We start from the raw sequence: 22,243 nt of genomic DNA on the forward strand, positions 1-22,243 counted from the left end.
ATTTAACCTTGCTTTTGAAGCAGCTGTCACGCAGTGGATATAGTGTTGTGAAGTATTTTGATACTAGTGGCAATAGCTACCAGTACAGACAGAACATTTCTCGCACTGACTTTGTCACTGTGTAAAAATATGAAAAGAAAGGAAGCAAGACTCTGGTCCATGGAATGGTTTAAACTGAGAAATAAACACGCCTATGAAAATCTCCTAAAGGGAATATTAAACTCAGCATTTGATGTCTGCGTCAAATGTATCCGAACGACAGTCACCCCTTTAAGTAACTTATTAGAATTACTTCGCACTCACATAGAAAAAAGAGTCACAATTACACAAAAACCTATTTTCTTCTACCTAGATCTCTGGTGAAAATTCATTAAAATACTGCCCTTTGGGAACTAATACATCGTCCATAGAGGAACTGGCGAGCTTCAATTTTTTTTTAATTGCATATCCGCTTGCATGTCGCTTGTAGTAGAGGAAAGGTGCCTATTATGCGATAGTTCCCTAATATGAGACACCCCAATTGTCCTTATGTTAGGGGCTGCACTCTGGTGGAGAGTTTCTTAAACACGTCTACTGCGTGCCAGACGACGACACAGCGAGTAGGACGCCATGGCTGAGCCGGACACAGTACGTAGAGGTTGATACAAAATTTCTTGTGTTTGGAGTTTGTGCGACATCGGTGTTAAGACAATATTTCAGCTTAAAAGTGAGTGGATATTACTGCACTCTTTTATTGTTGTTATTTGTGACGGTATTACCTATAATTTTGACAGATTCATTTTCCAACGAACGTTGTTAGCAAGTGCGTGATTCTTTGTGTAAGATGGCGAAATTCCTAATATGCGATAGTATGGGGATCCAAATACGCGTCAGTGTCGCATATTACGATACCTTTCGCATATTCGGGGAACTTTCGGGGAACTCGTTCTCTCACGATTTGTTATGTGTAATTTAAAGAAATGGCTCCGAGCTTTCCTTAAGAGACACCCAATTTTATCAATGAGAACCCCTCAGGGTCTTGCAGCAGCAAGAGTGAAAGCTTTCACTCCAGAAAATGTGGGGAGATTTTTTGATATTTACGAATCAACCATAACCCGCATCGAGTCTTCAATGTTGACGAAACTGGAGTGACGTCTGTGCAGCACAAACACAGCAAGATTATTGCTATGAAAGGGAAGAGACAAGTTGCTGCCTTGACTTCAGCAGAAAGGGGAAATCTCATCACAGTTGTAACGTGTTTGAACGCAGCTGGCACTTATGTTCCACCACTAATCGTCTTCCCAAGGAAGAATATGAAGCAGGAATTGACGGACGGTGCACCTGCAGGATCAATATCAGCTTGTCATCCAAGTGGATGGATGCAAACTCACATTTTTACTCAGTGGTTTGATCAATTTGTGACTGATGTAAAGCTATCTTCAAATGACCCTGTCATTTTGATTCTTGATGGGCATTATTCCCACACAAAGAATCTCGATGTATTAGATAAAGCACGTGAAAACAATGTTCATATTGTATGTTTGCCACCACACCCAACGCATAAAATGCAGCCACTTGACGTCGGATTTATGGGGCCTTTGAAAACCTACTATGCCCAAGAGATAGAAACGTGGTTGGCAAGTAACCCAGGTCATTTTATCTCCCCATTATTAATAGCCAGGTTATTTGGGGCAGTTTACAACCGAGCAGCAACAAGGGAAGCATCTGTGAATGCCTTCAGAGACAACAGGTCTCATCCCATGAAACAGAAGCGTCTTTAGGGAACATGAATTTTCAGTTCATTGCCATGTTGACGCTCTTCAAGAAAGAGATGCCAAAACGAAAATGAAACTACTGATGGTGATGGTCAAGCTGCCAGCCCTTCAGACATCAGACCTCTCCCACACATCGCAAAACCACCTGGAGATAAGTCAAATAGGTGAAACATTGCGTTCGTGCTCTGCTGCGTTACTAACTTCAACTCCTTATGCAAAGCTATTGCAAGAATCTAAACAGAAGAAAACAGAGGCTGAAGCTAAGAAAGCAGCCAGACAGTTATTTGGGGAGAAGAGTGGAAAATCTTCAAATCGTAGACCTAAAGCAGAAGAATCGTCTAGTGACTCGGCATCCGATGCCCATCTTGATGACAGTGGGGATTGAGACAGCAGTGATGCGATGACGCAGAGTGTCTGTTCTGTACTGGGCGCTTTTCTGAAGACAAACACGGGGACAAATGGGCGCAGTGCATGAAATGTTATCGCTGGGCTCATGAAGATTGCGGTGTCGCAGAAGACAATTTTGTTTGTCCCGGATGTCGTGAATATAAACCTAAGTAGTGGAAAAAATGAGTGAAGGATAACAAAAATGAATGCAACATGTAAAAATTGTATATTCATATGTCATTATTCTGTAATAAAATAATTAAAGCAAAATATTATTACTGTCTCATATTCGGAAACCTTGATCTCATTTCTATGAAATGCCTTGTTTGTGAAGATTTAATAACTACTCTGAAAGATTGTTTGTTATTGCAAATACGATAATTGTATGATAAAATTAAATAATGCAAGATATTATTACCAGCATAAAAAATAAAATTGCACTTAGTTTTAGGTCTTTCAAATTGGTTTACAAAAGTGTGTCTCATATTAGGCACCTATCCTCTATAGTCATTTTCTTTTCAACGTCTTCCTGCATAATATACTGCTAGGAAAGACGCAACATCTCTGCCGTTTTGGTAATTGCCAGTGTTCTTTTGTTTTTATCCCTGGTCATATTTTCGACAGTTGTAGGAACTCACAATGCAGTGATGTAAATTGTAACTGAAACTCTTTCTCGCAAAATTTTCGCGGCGAAACATCAACACGAACAACATCCGCCATCTTGTCAAATTGACCGTCAACCTAAATTACTCTCATTGTCAGGCACGCCAAACACAATTTATATTTGACAAAACGTTAAATAAGCCGCATACTGCTATATATATGACAAAACTGGTGATATTTGTCTAACTGTTTGATCGTTTAGCGGCTCTCACTAACTGCTCTGAAGCAAACACTTGAGTGACTTCCGATCTGTAGCGAAGTATGACCAACTCGTATCGATGTTTCTACTCCGAGGTCTAGCAGCAAGCTGCCACTCTAGGACTATCACACCCCTAACGTTCAACAGTTTTCAAAGGGCATAACCTTACCATCTGATTGAGCAACTCAAATTCTTCTTTTCTACAGTCAAATGGTTAAAATGGCGCTAAGCGCTATGAGACTTAACATTTGAGGTCATGTCCTCTAGACTTAGAACTACGTAAACCTATCTAACCTAAGGACATTACACACATCCATGCCCGAGGCAGGAATCGAACCTGCGACCGTAGCAGTCGTGTGGTTCCAGACTGAAGCGCCTACAACCGCTCGGTCACAGCGGCCGGCTTCTACAGTCAAATTCTTCAATAACGACTCTAGTAGCTTTTGCGTAAACCCCACTTTCCTTACTCTAAAGGATACATACTTGCTTGAAGAGTTTATCTCTAAAACCATTCCTTCGTTAAGACAAGTTGTGTTTCTCTCAGTACCTACAGACACCTGATGTCCAGCAGACCTCTCCTTTTGTCTGCGTTGACTTTGAAAATCTTTGTTGTTTTGTGAATATATGCATGCCAGCAGCTGGCTTACCCATGGAATGAGCGCGCATCCGTTCCTTCTCTTCAAAAAATGGTACTTCATAGCCTTGTGTAGTGGCATTCCCGGCCTATGATTTCGTACATCACATTCTGACTTGGCTGTAGGCGTCCCGCCTGTCCCATTTACTGTCTGATGTTGGCAGAGCGTCTCATATTCATTACAATCTCCATTTCTCACCCATTGGAATGAAAAAAAGATACATGTATTATGTTTCAGGGAGCCCCGTACTTGATGGAGAAGGAGCATACGACGCCGCCACGTGTCGGCAACGACAGATACGAGGGCTACTCGATGGACCTGATCACACAGATCGCAGAGATTCTCAACTTCACGTTCGAGTTCAAGCTGGCGCCCGATGGGCAATACGGCAATAGAAACGAGAAGACAGGCACCTGGAACGGGCTCGTTGGCGAGCTGATCGCAGGGGTAACGAATGACTATATCATCATTATCATCATCCCCATCATCATCTCCTGCACGTATTAGGCTTCGCTTGTTACGCCTACATATAGTAATTAGTCCAAGTCCTTCCATTTGATCCTAACTCTCCCTGCGTTTCTTCATCCTTTTACTTTGTATGTGTATGGTATATTTGGCAGTCTGTCATACTCCATCTTACTGATATGCTCTTTCCATTTCCTTCTGTGTTCTTATATTTTATTTATTTAGAGATTTTAATCCCAATTTTGCCCTCATTTCTGTATTTCACTTTCGATCTTGTGCGTTACGTTCTGACAGCACCGCCCTGGCCTCTGGTGGCTGCTACCGCCAAGCAGCAGCGCTTCTCAGTAGCTGTTGGAGTACTGACTATTTTCCGTGTTCTACTGTCCATGTTAATACTCATCGATAAAACAAATATTGAACTAGACTAATTTTGGACCGTTCTATCGAATAAACACCTGAAATTCCGCTTTAAAACTCATTTTGCTTGTAACGGGAAACAAACCGTCGCTTTTCGTCGAAAACGTGTGTCACATGAGAGACCTGACGAATAGTATTTGTGTGGGATGACTCCAGATGCACAATGAAAAACGAAATTGCAAGTCAGAGGAAATAAATACGTATTGAGACGAACCGAAATGACACTTTTATTCAAAGAAAATAATTAAACTGAATTCACCGTGATTCGAGATATTCTCCTGGACATTACAAAAGGCAGGATATGGTTCTTAATAGCGTCTGTGACCACCACGTACGGCAGTGCAGCTCTCCAGCAAACTCCCTTGTTGGCCGCAAAGGAGGCGCGGAGATGTTGTGGTAGGGCGTTCGAATCCATCACCAGCGCGACTGAAAACTGCTGGATGGTCATTGGTGCTTATGACGTACTGCATTACGCACAGTGCACGTGCTCGATGGAGTTTAAGTCGTGGGAATTTGTGGAATACTAGGAAAAATCGCCAAAATTCGAATGAATTACCTAAAAACTGTAAATAACGTCATATGCTCGTGTTGTTGCTGGGCATGTATGGTGGTGCTTGTTGCTAAACATTTACAATCCCGTAATTATGTGTGTATTCTTGAAGCGTGGGAGCAGATCAGCAAAATAGCCCCAGGACTATGACAACGTCATACATTGCAAAAAATACCACTGGCAGCGGTGCTCGGCTGAAAACTGTGAAAACAAACCCCGGAACTGTGAATAGTGGCATACAGCACAGAAAATATTCTGTTAGAAATTGCAAGAGAACGAAGTTGGAGATATCACCTGAATTTGTCTCTGCTGACGCTACTGTTGCTCAAGCGAGGTGCAGAGCCCAAATGGCAAGTCGAGTCTCAGATTCTCGGCATTCTAAGATTGGAGGTGGTGTGTGGGCTGGTGAAGGAGTAACAATAGGAGTACACTGCACTAGATGGAGGAGTAGGACGCCATTTTGGGAAATAAAATATGATAATTAAGATTAGGCTAGAAGCAGCTGGACACAGGGGTAAACATGGGACACTCTGCAGCCATCTTGGGTCACAAATTATGGTTATTATATTGAAGTTACAGGTCATTTATTACATCCTAAATAAACAAAGCAAATGTCAAAATTTGCAGTTTGTTTGATTACTGGTTATTAAATTAGGATGGGGCAAGTGGCCGGTTTGTTTACATAAGAGAATCTTGCAAAACTTTGTCCGGAACATACATTGCCTAACTACTAAGTCATGATTGTAAAATACTGACCGCAGTTATTTACAGAAGAATGGAGAAACAAACAGAAGCCGACTTCGGGAAAGATTAGTTTGGTTTCCGTAAAATATAGGAACACGTTAGGCACTCTTAACCTATTCTAGAAGAAAGTATAAAATAAGGAAAACCTACGTTCACAGCATTTTTAGATGTAGAGAAAGATTTTGACAATGTTCACTGGAATACCCTCTTTGAAATACTGAAGATAGCAGACATAAAATTCAGGAGGTGAAAAGTTATTTACATATGGTAAAAAAAAACCAGACTGAGGTTACAAGTGTAGAAGTACATGAAAGAAAAACGGTAATTGAGAAGGAAGTGAGACTGGGTTGTAGTCTAATCCCGATGTTATTCAGTCTCTATGGTAACCAAGCAGAGAACAAAACCAAGTTGAAATTTTAAAGGAAAATGAAGTTCAGGGAGAAGAACTAAAGACTTTCTGGTTTGTCGATAGCATTTTAATTCTCTCAGAGACGACAGAGGACGTGAAACGGAAGTCGAACGGAACAACGAGCAGCTTTAAAAGAGAGTATAAAATGATGTGTCAACGGAAGTAAAACAATAGTAACTGAATCTAGTCGAATCAGTCAATCGATGCTGAGAGAATTGAAGAAATGAGACACTGAAAGTAGCAGATGAGTTTTGTTATTTGGGTAATAATATAAGTGACGATGGCTGAAGTAGTCAGGATATAAATTTCAGACTGGGAATTATTAAAAAAATCATTTCTTAAAAAGATACATTTGTCAACATCGAATATAAATTTAAACTTTAGGAAATTTTGTGTGCAAGGTTTCTGAATGGAGTTTAGCCTTGCATGGAAGTGAAACGTGGACAATGAACACTTCAGATAAGACTGGAATAGAAGCTTTTGAAATGTGGTGCTACAGAAGAATGCCGCAGATTAAATGGGTAGATCGAATAACTGGAGAAAAGAAAGTCATGGTACAACTTGATTAAAAGAAGGAATCAGTTGATAGGACGTCAAGGAATCATCAGTCAGATAGTGGAGAGCTAAAATTGGAGAGGGAAACCAAGACTCGAAAACAGTAAGCACATTCAAATTAACGTTGACTGCAATAGTTTTGCAGAGACGAAGAGACTTGCACAGGATAGACAAGCATGGAGAGCTGCATCAAACTGGTCTTTGGACTGAAGACCACAACAACTAACACATAATTTTCATATATACATAAACGAAGAATCATTTATAAATAAAATTTCAAATTTAGAAAACTACCAGATTAACATACGACATTTTATTTTATCATTTAATATTGAACTTGAGAGTCACTTCTTCTGCACGGCGTTGTATCATAGACTTTACGCGAAACTAAATACAAATAAACAATGCAAGTACGAATACAACGTATATAATCCGTCAGCTTACGTTATCATTCTGATAAACTGGTAACTGATACATTGGTAACTGATACATAAGAGTCACGAGCACTGATGGCGGTACCTCCTACGTAACGTTGTTAGCACTCATTGTAGACAATTCTGATGATTTAATTGTACAGCCGCATGGGCAATTACCGAACAATTGTTATCATTTACAGACACCTGCTTAGCACACGGGTACTATGCAAATTTCGCCCCGACAAGCTGACTGATACACGCAATTACAGTCGGTACGGTGTAAGTTAATGTGTGCTCCTCTCGGGTACTTTATTGCCAACACCGGCACATTAAAGTTACTTTCACGTAAGGCGCTAAATGAAGAATAACTTGGCGAAATTTTCGTGTACTCACTCTTTCATTCGATTTGCTTCTGTTCCAGAGGGCAGACCTGGCCATCTGTGACCTGACCATTACGGAGGAGCGGCAATCGGCCGTTGATTTCACCATGCCCTTCATGAACCTCGGTGAGTACTCGTATTATTTGAAAGCTATGCTGTAACTTTTATGCTTTCACTCCCCCAGTGTAACTTTTCAACCTTAATATTCCACTAGTGCAACTCTTGAACTGCGTTATCCAGTGTTACATGCTTGTGCTAACTTTTCAAAGGAGAGTTTTTAGTTTTACGTCTCAGTGAAACTTGTAGACTTTAACCTGACTGTGTACAAGAAGTAACTTTATGTTGACTATTGGCTATATGTAACCATTAGTTTTAATACCTATGAAGCGACTATGTTTAAGGTACGTACATGCATAATTGCATTTATTATGTGTAATCGTTATGAACAATACCCTTCTGACCTACCGCATATGAATAACCATATTGCTGTATACACCTTATACATAATCTCAGTGCCGGCCAGAGTGGCCGTGTGGTTCTAGGCGCTACAGTCTGGAGCCGAGCGACCGCTCCGGTCACAGGTTCGAATCCTGCCTCGGGCATGGATGTGTGTGATGTCCTTAGATTAGTTAGGTTTAATTAGTTCTAAGTTCTAGGCGACTGATGACCTCAGAAGTTAAGTCGCATAGTACTCAGAGCCATTTGAACCATTTTGAACTGTAATCTCAGTATTTAAATCTTCAACAAAAACACTCACACAGCCACTAAACTAAATAATATGAAAATTAATATCGAACCAGTTATTGTTTCACTGAATGTAATCTGAACAGGTAATCACAGTTCTCTAAGTGCACAAGATAACGTTTAGTTCTGGCTAACTTGTGCGAACTCGGATAAACAGGTAGTTGCAATGCAATTGCATTTCTCTGAAAAATGCTGAAAGAAATCACGCTGTTTTCCCCATTACTAAGAATAAAACTTGCAGAGTGCAATGCAAGTGTATTCGCATGCTGCAATGCGAGACCGCATTGCTATTTTTTAAAAAAATGTGAATATAATATGTAGGTTCAATGTTGAATAATTTGAAAACTAATTGCATTTCAGTTTTGTATTCATTAGTAGAAATTGAATGATATGAACATACCCACATAATTGGACATTCTTATTGCCAAACTATTATACTTTAAAAATATACAGTAAGTTCACGAACACTTAACACAGAACTTTCGTGAAAATTAATTCTTTAAACAAATTAACATTCACTGCATTGAAGGAAAAATGGGTAAAGATTGATGTGAGTCTTTCTTAATTATATGCGCATTCTGCACTACTTGAAACAACAGTACCAAATAGTCAAACAATGCAAGTTACGAAATTTGCTACCCAGAACTGCAAAGGTTCTTTAAACACGACATCCTACTTTCCTGCAAAGCTAGTGCACGCTTCACATTGCCCCTTTAATATACACCAAGTAGCGGCAACAGCACTCCGAACTGAGGCCTCCTCACCAGTACATACATTACGTCGGCCAGTGCTCCACGCCGCAGTCTTGTTCAAGCAGACTAACCACTTCTCAGCAGTATAATCTTTGGAATGCAGAGAGTCTTATTTACACATGTACTCAGCAAAAGTGTTTATGTGGCATATATCACAAACAAACTGTCACTTTTTACTATGTAACAACCTTTCTATGTGATACAATGGCTGGATACGTTGTCGGCAGGAGACACGAATTTGCAACACAAAAAATATCAGAAAATGAAAAGAGAAATTATGGACACATCCTAAGGTAGAAATACGAAGAGGCACTGTCCATCTTTGTCAAAGTCGTAAATATGGTGATAATGGATAGATCCCAAGGTGGAGCACTGCCTCTCGTCACGAAATGAGTCTTGGCGAAGATCCTAACAATGTGAGATCGTCCTTGTTAATCCTTCGTCTGAACGAGAAGACTAATGTGCTTCAATAACTTTCTCGGCCCCAACTCGCCTTGCTGTTCAACTGCTGAGTCTTCACCAGACTCATATGTCTTATGACCATTCTCTTGCAAACCATTCATTCTCTTGCAAGGCCTACTGCCACTAGATCGACAATTCATTGTTGTTATTTACAAGTCTTTTCTCCCTTGTGAGAATCAGGAGATCATGTCAGATACAGCAATAGCAAATAAGTCTAAATTTACAAGAGTAATTGTAGTTCATTGAAGCCGTCCTAACGAAATCTGTATGTAGCAATTTGTATAGAAACTATCCACGTTTTCATACAACTAAGGGCGACAATGTCTAGATTTAGCTTTTAGCGGTTTTCTTCTTAGATCAAAACGTTCTTATTTTTCAAAGTAGTTCTCTTTTTGATCAGTGTCCCCTGCCCGAAGTTTTTCCAATGAGTCGATACTGTCATGGAAGTGTGATTCGCCAAAATCTGCAAAGTTCCCATGTAGAGATGCCATAACCTCTCCATCGCTCTAATAACATTTTCCAGCTACAAATTTCTGATACGTGAGAACAGGTTGAATTCAGATGATGTCAGATCTGGTGAAAATAATGGATGTTTCCACAATTCGTAATATAAATCCCTCCATCTTCCTACAGCCAAAGTAACTTTGTCCTGATGAAGATTGTACAATGCTAGTGGTGGCAATGCACACAGTTCGGTGCACATCGTTGAACATGGTCTCTGTAGCAGACGACTCCTACGGGTTCCCACGTTGACCTAACGACATTGTCAATTACGATTTCAGTGGAGACGGGTTCATCGAGAGGGACTGTAGATCGGTGGAAACACGTCGCCTGGTCGAATAAATCACATTTCTTACTACACCTGGTCGACGTTCATGTGTTGACACATAATAATTCGGGTGAATAGTTTCTCGAAACCTGATCTGCGTTACCGGCACAGGCCGGTATGAATCCATCTCCGACGGCAATGTCCTTTTCCAGCAGGATAACTTTTCGTGTCACAAGACCATAATTGTGCTACAGCCGTTTGCGAATCATGATAGTGAACTCATGTTGGTGTCTTGGCCACTGGATTCGCCTGGTCTGAAACCGATGGAACACATCTGAGGCGATGTCGAGCGCTACCTCACCAGTCATCAATTTATGCAAACTGCCTGACCTGTGCGTAGATATCTTGTGCCACATCCCTCCAGAAACTTACCATGAACTCCTCGAATCCATACTACACGACCTATCTGTTGTATTGCGCTCCAAAGGTGGACCCAAACGCCAATAAAGAGTGTTCTTAACGTTTTGGCTGGTCAGTGTATCTTTAATCCTGAATGGTCCAATACCATGCTCTCGTTTTTCCCGATGTTCTCATTTGTGGTTGTGAATTTAGGACATCAATCGCGTAGATTATGTTAATGAGAAGTACAGCCACGTTTGAAGTCAGATGCTTATTTCTTTTATTACGATGAAGTAGTTTCCGTATCAATCTTCTCCATCTTTTGATAAATTTCCATTGGCGGTGGAACAAAAGAAATTTTTATGACTGCACAGATTCCCAGTTTATACAGTTTCATTAAAGACACTAAACCGTATAAACTAATCTAATCTGCTGATCAAGTTGACACTTGATGTGTGCTATTGTGCTGCAAGTACCTGCAAAAGCGAAACAAATATCTGTGATTCCAACACCACCTCTGTGCCATTCCGACAGTTTGCACCTTGCCCCGATACCATGGATATCTTCCATGTATTTGTTGTCTCGTGACAGTCCATCCCCTGTAATAATACGATTCTGATTGAAATCGTATCGAGTCACTGCCTCTTCCTAATGACTTTATGAGGTTTTTTGAGTTTCCTTATCACCCAGCGTGGGAAAATCTTTCGCAACCGAACTGTTCGAAAATGATTAAGCACACACTGCCTGATATTTGCAAGGCATTAGTAATATCAGTTTCGAATATTACGATGTTCCTTAACCAACCCTTCAGTATAACATACATTTCTATCTCTGATGGATGTATTCTGAGCAGCTGAAAATTTAGCCTGATATCCATTTGCCTCGTTTTCAAAGAAAGCATTCCAAATCCTGTATCTCGAAGTCCTCCCGGTCCCGGCTTCTTTACTTTTACTAAGATAAGAAAAATATCTAGGAAAACTGATTAGGTTTAGAAGAAAAATACGAATTATTTCATCAACAACGCGAGATTAAAAATTCAAAGGGATCGAACATAACAGTCATTTAGTAACGTATTTTTTCCGTGTTACTCCTGAAGATACCAAGCAGCAGACAAAAGTCAAATTTCTTGATTTTTCATATGATTTCTATAACGCAGACCACAAAATTCGTCTCACAGAATTTTAACATTGCAGTACTGTACTTCTGAAGTGACTGAATGGCGAAGTGTAAATGAAATCGTATGACACATATTAATTCTTAAACATACTCGGAATACTTTTCCCTCAAAACATAAAATCTTCTTCAGATAAATAACTTTTTTTTAAAAAAACTTAAGGTTAATATTTACATACACAATGTTCTCTTTCCCTCACCAAGTCAAATAATTTTTTACGAAGGCTATTCAGACTTGTATCGACACGAATAAACATTAATATAAAAGATGTATTTCATTGTAGAAAATACAAGTGCGAGAATTTGGCGTCTGTTCGCCCAATGAAATGAGGTAGTGATAGTAATGATGAGTGGCCTGAAAACTGCTGTGAGAGAGTTCCACTCAGTTTCAAAAGCTTCTTTATCTCGCCCTTGTTTCTACTATACTGTGCTACTCTACTGGAACGAAACAAATTGAGTTCGTTATGAAAATTAAAACTACGTTATATTATTAAGTTTACGTAGATGCATAGACGTGAATGTATGCAAATGCATACACCTTTTTGCAGTAATATACATAAGCAATAAATCTGTGGTTATTTCTCCATCTGTTGCATGTGAAACATATACACAGCAATAAATAATGAAGATTTAGATAAAAATTTGTGCATAGATACGGAGGAACACTAAACGCTTCGAAACAGAATCGTGCTATTACTTTAAGGAACACCTGACAACACGTTCAGATTTGAAAATCAGGAGTTCTTTCTCCATTAACAATTGAAGTTTTCTTGTGATCGCTCGGAATGAATTTCAGTTTACAGTATCAAGTCACAATTTTTATGTTCCAGGTATTAGCATCTTGTACAGTAAGTCCGAGAAAGCGGATCCGAACCTTTTTTCTTTCCTGGATCCATTCACCGTTGACGTTTGGATTTACATGGCTACGGCATATCTTGGAGTATCTTTAACTTTCTTCGCACTGGCAAGGTTAGTAAGCCCTTCAGCACTGTCGTACTACTTCGGCATAGAGATTTCAAACCTGTTTGATGAAACAGATTTCTTTTCTGTTCATCATTGTCTAGTAAACTCACTGCCGGTGGTATATTAAATTATAAAATTTGGTTAAAATTTCGGAAAATGCGGCAATGATTTGACAAACTATCCCCGGTGACTTCACTCCGAACACGTCTAGACCTGCTCCAGTTGTGCAACAAGTACAACGAAGCTATTTCCTCAGTTTCCTTTCTTTGTACGAGGGCGTCCTGGAAAGTAATGCCTCCGAATTTTTTACGTGAAATCCCTTAAAGTTTCTTTTTTAACAAAGCAAACGTTGTTAACATCCTATATCTTTATTCTTTATGTCTACATATTTATTTCTCGGCATAGGCACCCTGATGACGAACACATTCCTCTCAACGAGAGACTAGTTTTTTTGACTCCGCCACAATGGAGAATCTGACTTTGTTGACGTAGTCGCAACCTCACCTCTGCCTGCACCGCTTCATCACTATCAAAGTGAAGTCCTCGAAGGTGGTCTTTAAGTTCTGGAAAAAGATGAATATCGATGGACCCAAGTAGGATCTGTATGGAGGATGATCGATGACAGCGAAACCAAAGTGTCAGGTTGTTACAGACGTCGCAACACTCGTGTGTGGTTTGGAATTGTCACGCTGAAGGAGCGGGTTCACCATGTGTGGACGAACTCTACGAATTCGAAACTCGATTACAGCACGCTGTTTCTCACGCACCGACATAGTTCTGTTATACATCGCCACATTACACACTGAAATTCAGAGCCATCTCGCGGAACAGACGTCTCCAAATATGTAATCATGAAGAATAAAGATAAACAATGTTAATAACGTTTGTTCTATTTAAATCGCTTTTTCACTTAAAAATTATGGAGACATTGCTTTTCAGAACGCTCTCCTGTTTCTCCCTGAGCACTTCATATATCATTTACATCCTAATTTTTCATCGCTCTTCTTTATGTCCTTTATCTTCAACTGCAAATGTTTCTTTCGAATCTTTTCCCTTTTCTGATAAATACATTGCTTGTCCTGTTTCCTGCATTTACTCATACTTATCATCATTTGCAGTTAAAATCGACTGTATTAACACGACACTAAATAAAAATTACGTTCCACCCCATTCCAATCATGTGTTTTTGTCACTTTCTCCTTATTTTTTCATTGTACTAAATTCACATCATTGTTTCATTTTTGCTCGAGACTGCAAATGTAAATTTCAGCAAATAGTCCAATAAGACTGCCGCTCTTTTATTCAACCATAATTGTCAGTTTCATCGTTTAATCAAAGGTTTATTTTATTTATGATTCTGTATTTCACACGAGGTCTGTAACTTAATGTCTTTGCTCCTTTACCGTCTTTGGAATTACTTGTTAAAAACCATTCAATAGCCAAGATCGCATTTTTTTTTGTAAGTTAAGACAACCAGTTTCAACATGCCATGCTGTCGTTTTCAGATCTTAAAATATTTTATTCTAAAAGATGTTCACTTTACGCTGGCCTCCCCGGACAATGAAAAAGCAAAACGTGTTTACACATGCTGGACAAGCAACTATGAGCAATATGTACATGGACTAGCCTGTGGCACAACGAGATAATGTTTTTAAATATTGTACCGATGACAAACCTTTAATAATGTGCTATTTTTATCAACTTGACATCTTGAGCGTGACGCCAGCGTAAAATTAAGGTGTTTTACAACAAAAGGTTTGAGGACCTAAAGATGACAGCATAGTCTGTTGAAACTGGTTGTCTTAAATAAACAAACTGGTTGTCTTAAATAAACAAACTGTTTGTGAATGGTTTCTAACAATTAGACAGATCGCCCTTCAGCACTCTCAAAATGAGAAAATTCAATTTGGAATTAATGTTCTTGCTTTCGTTACCAACGTGAAGGTGGGCTACGTTTTGTGAATATTGATCGTACTGTGTGCTACCCTAAAACATTGAATGGTGAATATTAAATCGATAATTGTTGAATTGTGCACCACATAAGCAGTGCACACACACCATATTGATGTTTATACTTGTGTCAGGTTGTTATATTCAAGTTATAATACTTATACGAGGGTAAATCAATTATTATCCGCAAAGTAGTTATAAAATTTCATTGTAATCAAATAGGAAACTTACAAGAACATCATTTTTCGACATAGTCTTTTTGCGTTTCAACGCACTTCGCCCACCGTTGTACAAGCTTCCTGATGCCCTCATAAAAGAAGGTTCTCGTGTGAGCTGCGAGCCAGGGATGCACCGCTTCTTTCACTGCTTCGTTCGAGGCAAATCGACGGACCCTTAATGTCTGTTTGAGCGGACCAAACAAGTTATAGTCAGAAGGGGGAAGATCGGGACTATATTGAGGATGATCCAGTACTTCGAATTTGAGTTTCTGGACCGTTTCAGCAGTGTGGGCAGCAGTATGCGGACGGGCATTGTCGAGCAACAACACAACACCTTTTGACAGCAACTTCGGCGTTTGCTTCGAACTGTAGGCTTTAGCCTGGCAGTAAGCATCTCACTGTAACGTACACTGTTTATTGTTGTGCCCCTTTCCCCATTATGTTCCACTACTGGACCTTGTGCGTCCCAAAATACCGTAAGTATCAGTTTTCCTGCAGACAGTTGGGTCTTGAACTCTGCCGTTTACTCTCCGGCTCGTAATGAATACATGTTTCGTCACCATTAATGATCCTGTCTAAGAAGTTGGCCCCTTCGTTACCACAACGATCCAAATGTTTTTTTCAGATGTCCAAGCGCGTTTGTTTATGCAACTGTGTGAGTTGTTTTGGGACCCATCTTGCACAAACTATGAAACCCAAGTCTGTTGTGGTTGATTTCGTAGGCAAAACCGTGACTAATTTTCAGACGATGTTCCACTTCGTCAATAGTTAATCGTCTGTCTAAAAGAATCATTTCACGTGAATGCTCAATGGTTTCTCCATTTGTGGCGGTAAACGGTCGTCCGGCTCCCTCATCGTACGTAACACTTATGCGACCATTTCGGAATTTTTAAATCCATTCGTAGACACTCCGTTGTGGCAAAACACTGTCCTCAGACTGTACCGAAAGTCTCTAATGAATTTCGGCCCCTGATACGCCTGCCAACCACAAAAGACGGATCACTGAACATTGCTCTTCTTTGTTGGAAATAGACAGCGGAACAACCATGATTAACAGCACATCTGCGTAGCGAAACTAACATATCAGCTTAAAAATTGCAAAGATATAACAACAAATAAACAAAGCATGCGTTATCAACGTAAAACGACAGTAATACCGAAATAAACAAACGTAACTAAATTGCGGATAATAATTGACTTACCCTCGTAACTCTATTGCAGCCATTTTTCTCAAAATTATTTTCGGCAAGATAGCAAAAAGATTTCTGCTTAGCGTCCCATCGGCAAGATTGACGTCATTAGAGACTGAATTCTTGCTGGAACTGAAGAAGAATTGAGAAGGGAGTAGGTCGAGTCCTTTATAAAGAAACGACTGTAGCATTTTCCTTAACCGGTTTTCAGGTACACCGGAGATCCTTAATCGGAATGTGTTGACTATGATTACAACCGCCGTCGTTCAGGCTGTGATTTTAAATTACCCCTGCACCATCTCACACCCTAATGGAAATTTCAGTCTGGTTCACCTAAAAATTGCGTTTCAGATGTGAATTTCTCTGGAAGAGTACTCTAGTATTTAGTACTAGTTGCGACACCTTACGAATTCTTGTACATTTTTTCCGAAGTCTAGAATTACAGCACTATCGCAAGTCTAATGATATCTTACCTCCATCTTTATAGGTTGACATACTACAGAAACGCACTCAGGAAGTTAATTGCGGGGCATGTGGCTGTGAATTGCGAATTGCTACTTAATAATTGCAGTTTTCGTTCTACGATAAAGACAGTCTCTCCTTTTCCTGTTGTGCTTGCGAAACATACCGTTGAAAGTGAATACTTTCAAAACTGTCACTGCCACTGCTGAGAATATTAAAATGAGCAAAGCAGATAAACGGAACGGTATTGCTTACAGGTAGTCTGTTGAAAATGGAAGGGCTATTTTTGGGAATTTATCTTGATACCCCTACATAACAACTTGCCAAACGTGGAACTCTGAGACCGGAAAGATCTCGTAGAGCGGTCCTGCTCGCTAGTTCCTCTGCTCATTATTATTCCACGTGACAGTTCTGCTAGTTGGACTCCTTTCCACACCTCTTTACAAGGCAATCAAGTAGATGTTATTAAAAAATGTGTTTTGTGAGTTCTTTAGGTCTTCATTTCTTCTTTGCACTACATGATACGATACTGATCCGTGATATTCCAGGATGGCCCCTGGCGAGTGGGACAAGGGCCACCCCTGCGACCCGGAACCAACTGAGCTGGAAAACACGTTCAACATGATCAACATCTTCTGGTTCTCCATGGGCTCCCTCATGGGACAAGGCTGCGACCTGTTACCCAAGTAAGTTGACATGCTTACTCTGTATGTCAATATATACTGAAGCGGAAAAATTGTAACAGAAAACGCAAATAAGTTGTACTGTCGTTTCCATATTGCATGTCTTTCACTCACACTAGTGTGACACCTGAGATATTTGGCAGCACTATACTGTGTCCTCTCTCTCATCACTGCGACAGTTAATTGTTATTCGTTGGTATCACTTGAAAATGGCTAGTGATGGTGAGGAAATAAATTATAATTTTTGGCATAAGCTCACAGCTCCGGCAAAACCGCAGTTTTAATCTTTAATAAATATACTCTCAAAGCTAAAACACAGAACTCTACAAAAAATGAAAAAATGTTAGTATTCATTTTCATTACTATGCTCACTACTAGACCTCGAAAACAAACGAAATTAAAAAAAGGTATTACAGTCATTGCGTGAACTCTGAGAAGATTCCCTTTCCTCCCAGCTACGCGAATGAAATACATTACTGTATTTTCCAAGAATAACAGAAATATATTTATTGGCAGAAGTCTCATGCTATTTCGACGAACATACTAGATTCTTTTTAACGTGAGCAAATTATTGGAAGAATTAATATCTTGTGATATGGTTCCACAGCATCTACAAAAATTTTAAATGAAGTCAGATTCCCTCCAGCTGTTACTGTTGGAAATATGCCATTTTCAGGCGTTTTCAAAACGCAATCCAGCGTAGTGAGAACTGTGTGTAGTTGTATTAACAGTGCTTATAACCAATTTTGTAGTTTATTGAAATTTATAAACTTAAAAGATTTTGACATATAGGTTTACATAAGGCGGAGATAACTTCATATACGTATCATAGAACAAATAATCAGCGAAATCAGTTAACAATCCATTTTGTGTACTGCAGTGAATTCTGTACACCACAAAAGGTTGACACTGAAAGTGTAAAGATCCAAAACAATCGAGAATTTTTTTTATTTCTGAGGTATGCTTGTTCACTGAATATGTATTGTGGTTCCTCCGTGAAGGCGCTATAAATTTCAGTTTCTTCTAGGGCGTCCATTAATCTGCCTTTCTCTACACCATGTAGTACCTCTGAGAATTCCTCGCCGCTGCTTGTGTTATGATTGTAGTTTCACAGATGCTCACTAAATGAAGATTTATAATTCTCACTTAGATTGTTTGTTTTCTTAATGTGCTGGAGAAACATCTACCTGCATGCTCCACAGAAAAATTTTCATATTCACCACAAATGATTTTAAAAAGGTGTAAATGGTTTTGTTTTGTGACTGGTGTATCTGACTGTAAGTGTGCCTAGTTTGTTGTTCATGCAGAATCCGATTCGTACATTGGTTCCACGAAATTTATCAGCTGTTCTGTATTATTTGGCACTATAATAAGGTAAGGCAGTGTATTTCTTGTTTTTTCTTCTGCTTCTCTTGTTGTTGTTGTTGTGGCCTTCAGTCCTGATAATGGTTGGATGCAGCTCTCCATGCTACCCTATCCTGTGCAAGCTTCTTCATCTCCCAGTACTTACTGCAACCTACATCCTTCTGAATCTGCTTAGTGTATTCATCTCTTGGTCTCCCTCTACGATTTTTACCCTCCACACTGCCCTCCATTGCTAAATTTGTCATCCCTTGATGCCTCAGAACATGTCCTACTAACCGGTCCCTTCTTTTTGTCAAGTTACGCCAGAAACTCCTTCCCAATTCTATTCAATACCTCCTCATTAGTTATGTGATCTACCCATTTAAACTTCAGCATTCTTCTGTAGCACCACATTTCGAAAGCTTCTATTCTCTTCTTGTCCGAACTATTTATCGTCCATGTTTCACTTCCATACTTGGCTACACTCCATACAAATACTTTCAGAAACGACTTCCTGACACCTAAATCTATACTCGATGTTAACAAATTTCTCTTTTTCAAAAACGCTTTCCTTGCCATTGCCAGTCTACATTTCATATCTTCTCTACCTCCACAATCATCAAATATTTTGCTCCCCAAATAGCAAAACTCCTTTACTATTTTAAGTGTCTCATTTCCTAATCTAATTCCCTCAGCATCACCCGACTTAATTCGACTACATTCCATTATCCTCGTTTTGCTTTTGCTGATGTTCATCTTATATCCTCCCATCAAGACACTCTCCATTCCGTTCAACTGCTCTTCCAAGTCCTTTGCTGTCTCTGACAGAATTACAAAGTCGTCGGCGGACCTCAAAGTTTTTATTTCTTCTCCACGGATTTTAATACCTACTCTGAATTTTTCTTTTGTTTCCTTTACTACTAGCTCAATATACAGATTGAATAACATCGGGTAGAGGCTACAACCCTGTCTCACTCCCTTCCCAACCACTGTTTAGCTTTCATGCCCCTCGACTATAATAACTGCCATCTGGTTTCTGTACAAATTGTAAATAGCCTTTCGCTAGCTGTATTTTACCCCTGCCACCTTTAGAATTTGAAAGAGAGTACTCCAGTCAACATTGTCAAAAGCGTTCTCTAAGTCTACAAATGCTAGAAACATAGATTTGCCTTTCCTTAATCTTTCTTCTAAGATAAGTCGTAATGTCAGTACTGCCTCACGTGTTCCAATAGTTCTACGGAATCCAAACTGATCTTCCCCGAGGTCGGCTTCTACCAGTTTTTCCAGTCGTCTGTAAAGAATTCACGTTAGTATTTTGCAGCTGTGACTTATTAAACTGATAGTTCGGTAATTTTCACATTTCAACACCTTCTTTCTTTGGAATTGAAATTATTACATTCTTCTTGAAGTCTGAGGGTATTGCGCCTGTCTCATACATCTTGCTCACCAGCTGGTAGAGTTTTGTCAGGACTGGCTCTCCTAGGGCCGTCGGTAGTTCTAATGGAATGTTGTCTACTCCCGGGCCCTTGTTTCGACTCAGGTGTTTCAGTGCTCTGTCAAACTCTTCACGCAGTATCATATCTCCCACTTCATCTTCATCTACATCCTCTTCAATTTCCATAATATTGTCCTCAAGTACATCGCCCTTGTAGAGACCCTCTACATACTCCTTCCACCTTTCTGCTTTCCCTTCTTTGCTTAGAACTGGGTTTCCATCTGAGCTCTTGCTATTCATACAAGTGGTTCCCTTTTATCCAAATTTTTCTGTAGGCAGTATCTATCTTACCCCTAGTGAGATAAGCCTCTACATCTTTACATTTGTCCTCTAGCCATCCCTGCTTAGCCATTTTGCACTTCCAGTCGATCTCATTTTTAAGACTTTTGTATTCCTTTTTGCCTGCTTTATTTACTTCATTTTTATATTTTCTCCTTTCATCAATTAAATTCAATATTTCTTCTGTTACCCAAGGATTTCCTATTTGATCGTCTGCTGCCTTCATTACTTCATCCCTCAGAGCTACCCATTCTTCTTCTACTGTATTTCTTTCCTCCATTCCTGTCAATTGTTCCTTTATGCTCTCCCTGAAACTCTGTACAACCTCTGATTTAGTCAGTTTATCCAGGCCCCATCTCCTTAAATTCCCACCTTTTTGCAGTTTCTTCAGTTGTAATCTACACTTCATAACCAATAGATTGTGGTCAGAGTCCACATCTGCCCCTGGAAATGTCTTACAATTTAAAACCTGGTTCCTAAATCTCTGTCTTACCATTATATAATCTATCTGATACCTTCTAGTATCTCCAGGATCCTTCCATGTATACAACCTTCTTTTATGATTCTTGAACCAAGTGTTAGCTATGGTTAAGTTATGCTCTGTGCAAAATTCTACGTGACGGCTTCCTCTTTCATTTCTTACCCCAATCCATATTCACCTACTATGTTTCCTTCTCTCCCTTTTCCTACTCTCGAATTCCAATCACCCATGACTATTAAATTTTCGTCTCACTTCACTACCTGAATAATTTCTTTTATCTCATCATACATTTCATCAATTTCTTCGTCATCTGCAGAGCTAGTTGGCATATAAACTTGTACTACTGTAGTTGGCGTGGGCTTCGTGTCTATCTTGGCCACAATAATGCGTTCACTATGCTGTTTGTAGTAGCTTACCCGCACTCCTATTTTTTTATTCATTATTAAACCTACTCCTGCATTACCCCTATTTGATTTTGTATTTATAACCCTGTATTCACCTGACCAAAAGTCTTGTTCCTCCTGCCACCGAACTTCACAAGATCTCACTATACCTAACTTTAACCTATCCACTTCCCTTTTAAAATTTTCTAACTTACCTGCCCGATTAAGGGATCTGACATACCACGCTCCAATCCGTAGAACGCCCGTTTTCTTTTTCCTGATAATGACGTACTCTTGAGTAGTCCCCACCCGGAGATCCGAATGGGGGACTATTTTACCTACGGAATATTTTACCCAAGAGGACACCATCATCATTTAACCATACAGTAAAGCTGCATGCCCTCGGGAAAAATTACGGCTGTAGTTTCCCCTTTTTTTCAGCCGTTCGCAGTGCCAGCACAGCAAGGCCGTTTTGGTTAGTGTTACAAGGCCAGATCAGTCAATCATCCAGACTGTTGCCCCTGCAACTACTGAAAGGCTGCTGCCCCTCTTCAGGAACCACACGTTTGTCTGGCCTCTCAACAGATACTCCTCGGTTGTGGTTGCACCTACGGTACGGCCATCTGTATCGCTGAGGCACGCAAGCCTCCCCGCCAATGGCAAGGTCCATGGTTCATGTTCTCTTGTTAACGTTATTTCTTTGTCTATATTGTTGCTTTTTTATGTAATTTTAGTATACATTTTTCTGTCACATCAGCATTGTAGCGGTTATTTGTACCTATTTCTTTTACTATACAAAACTCTTCGGTGCTTTCATTATATACTAATTGGAGGTTGAGGGTTCTGTTTGTCAGAGTGAAAAAAGGCTTTCTTATGTGTTTCTGGGTGGCGCGAACTGTTGGGGATTATGTTGTCAGTACGT

General features: G+C 39.7%; 1 protein-coding gene across 1 annotated transcript in view; it reads left to right on the forward strand.

Moving 5' to 3' along the window:
• LOC124594291 (glutamate receptor ionotropic, kainate 2-like) overlaps nucleotides 1–22,243 on the forward strand; it is a 212,001-nt gene that overhangs the window by 127,032 nt on the left and 62,726 nt on the right. Inside the window, exons 10-13 of the mRNA XM_047132654.1 lie at nucleotides 3,876–4,085; nucleotides 7,616–7,700; nucleotides 12,704–12,842; nucleotides 17,205–17,342. Coding sequence (XP_046988610.1) covers nucleotides 3,876–4,085; nucleotides 7,616–7,700; nucleotides 12,704–12,842; nucleotides 17,205–17,342 — 572 coding nt within the window. The remainder of the gene's footprint in view (nucleotides 1–3,875; nucleotides 4,086–7,615; nucleotides 7,701–12,703; nucleotides 12,843–17,204; nucleotides 17,343–22,243) is intronic.

The sequence above is a fragment of the Schistocerca americana genome, chromosome 2 (assembly GCF_021461395.2).
Source record: "Schistocerca americana isolate TAMUIC-IGC-003095 chromosome 2, iqSchAmer2.1, whole genome shotgun sequence".
NCBI classification, from domain to species: domain Eukaryota; kingdom Metazoa; phylum Arthropoda; class Insecta; order Orthoptera; family Acrididae; genus Schistocerca; species Schistocerca americana.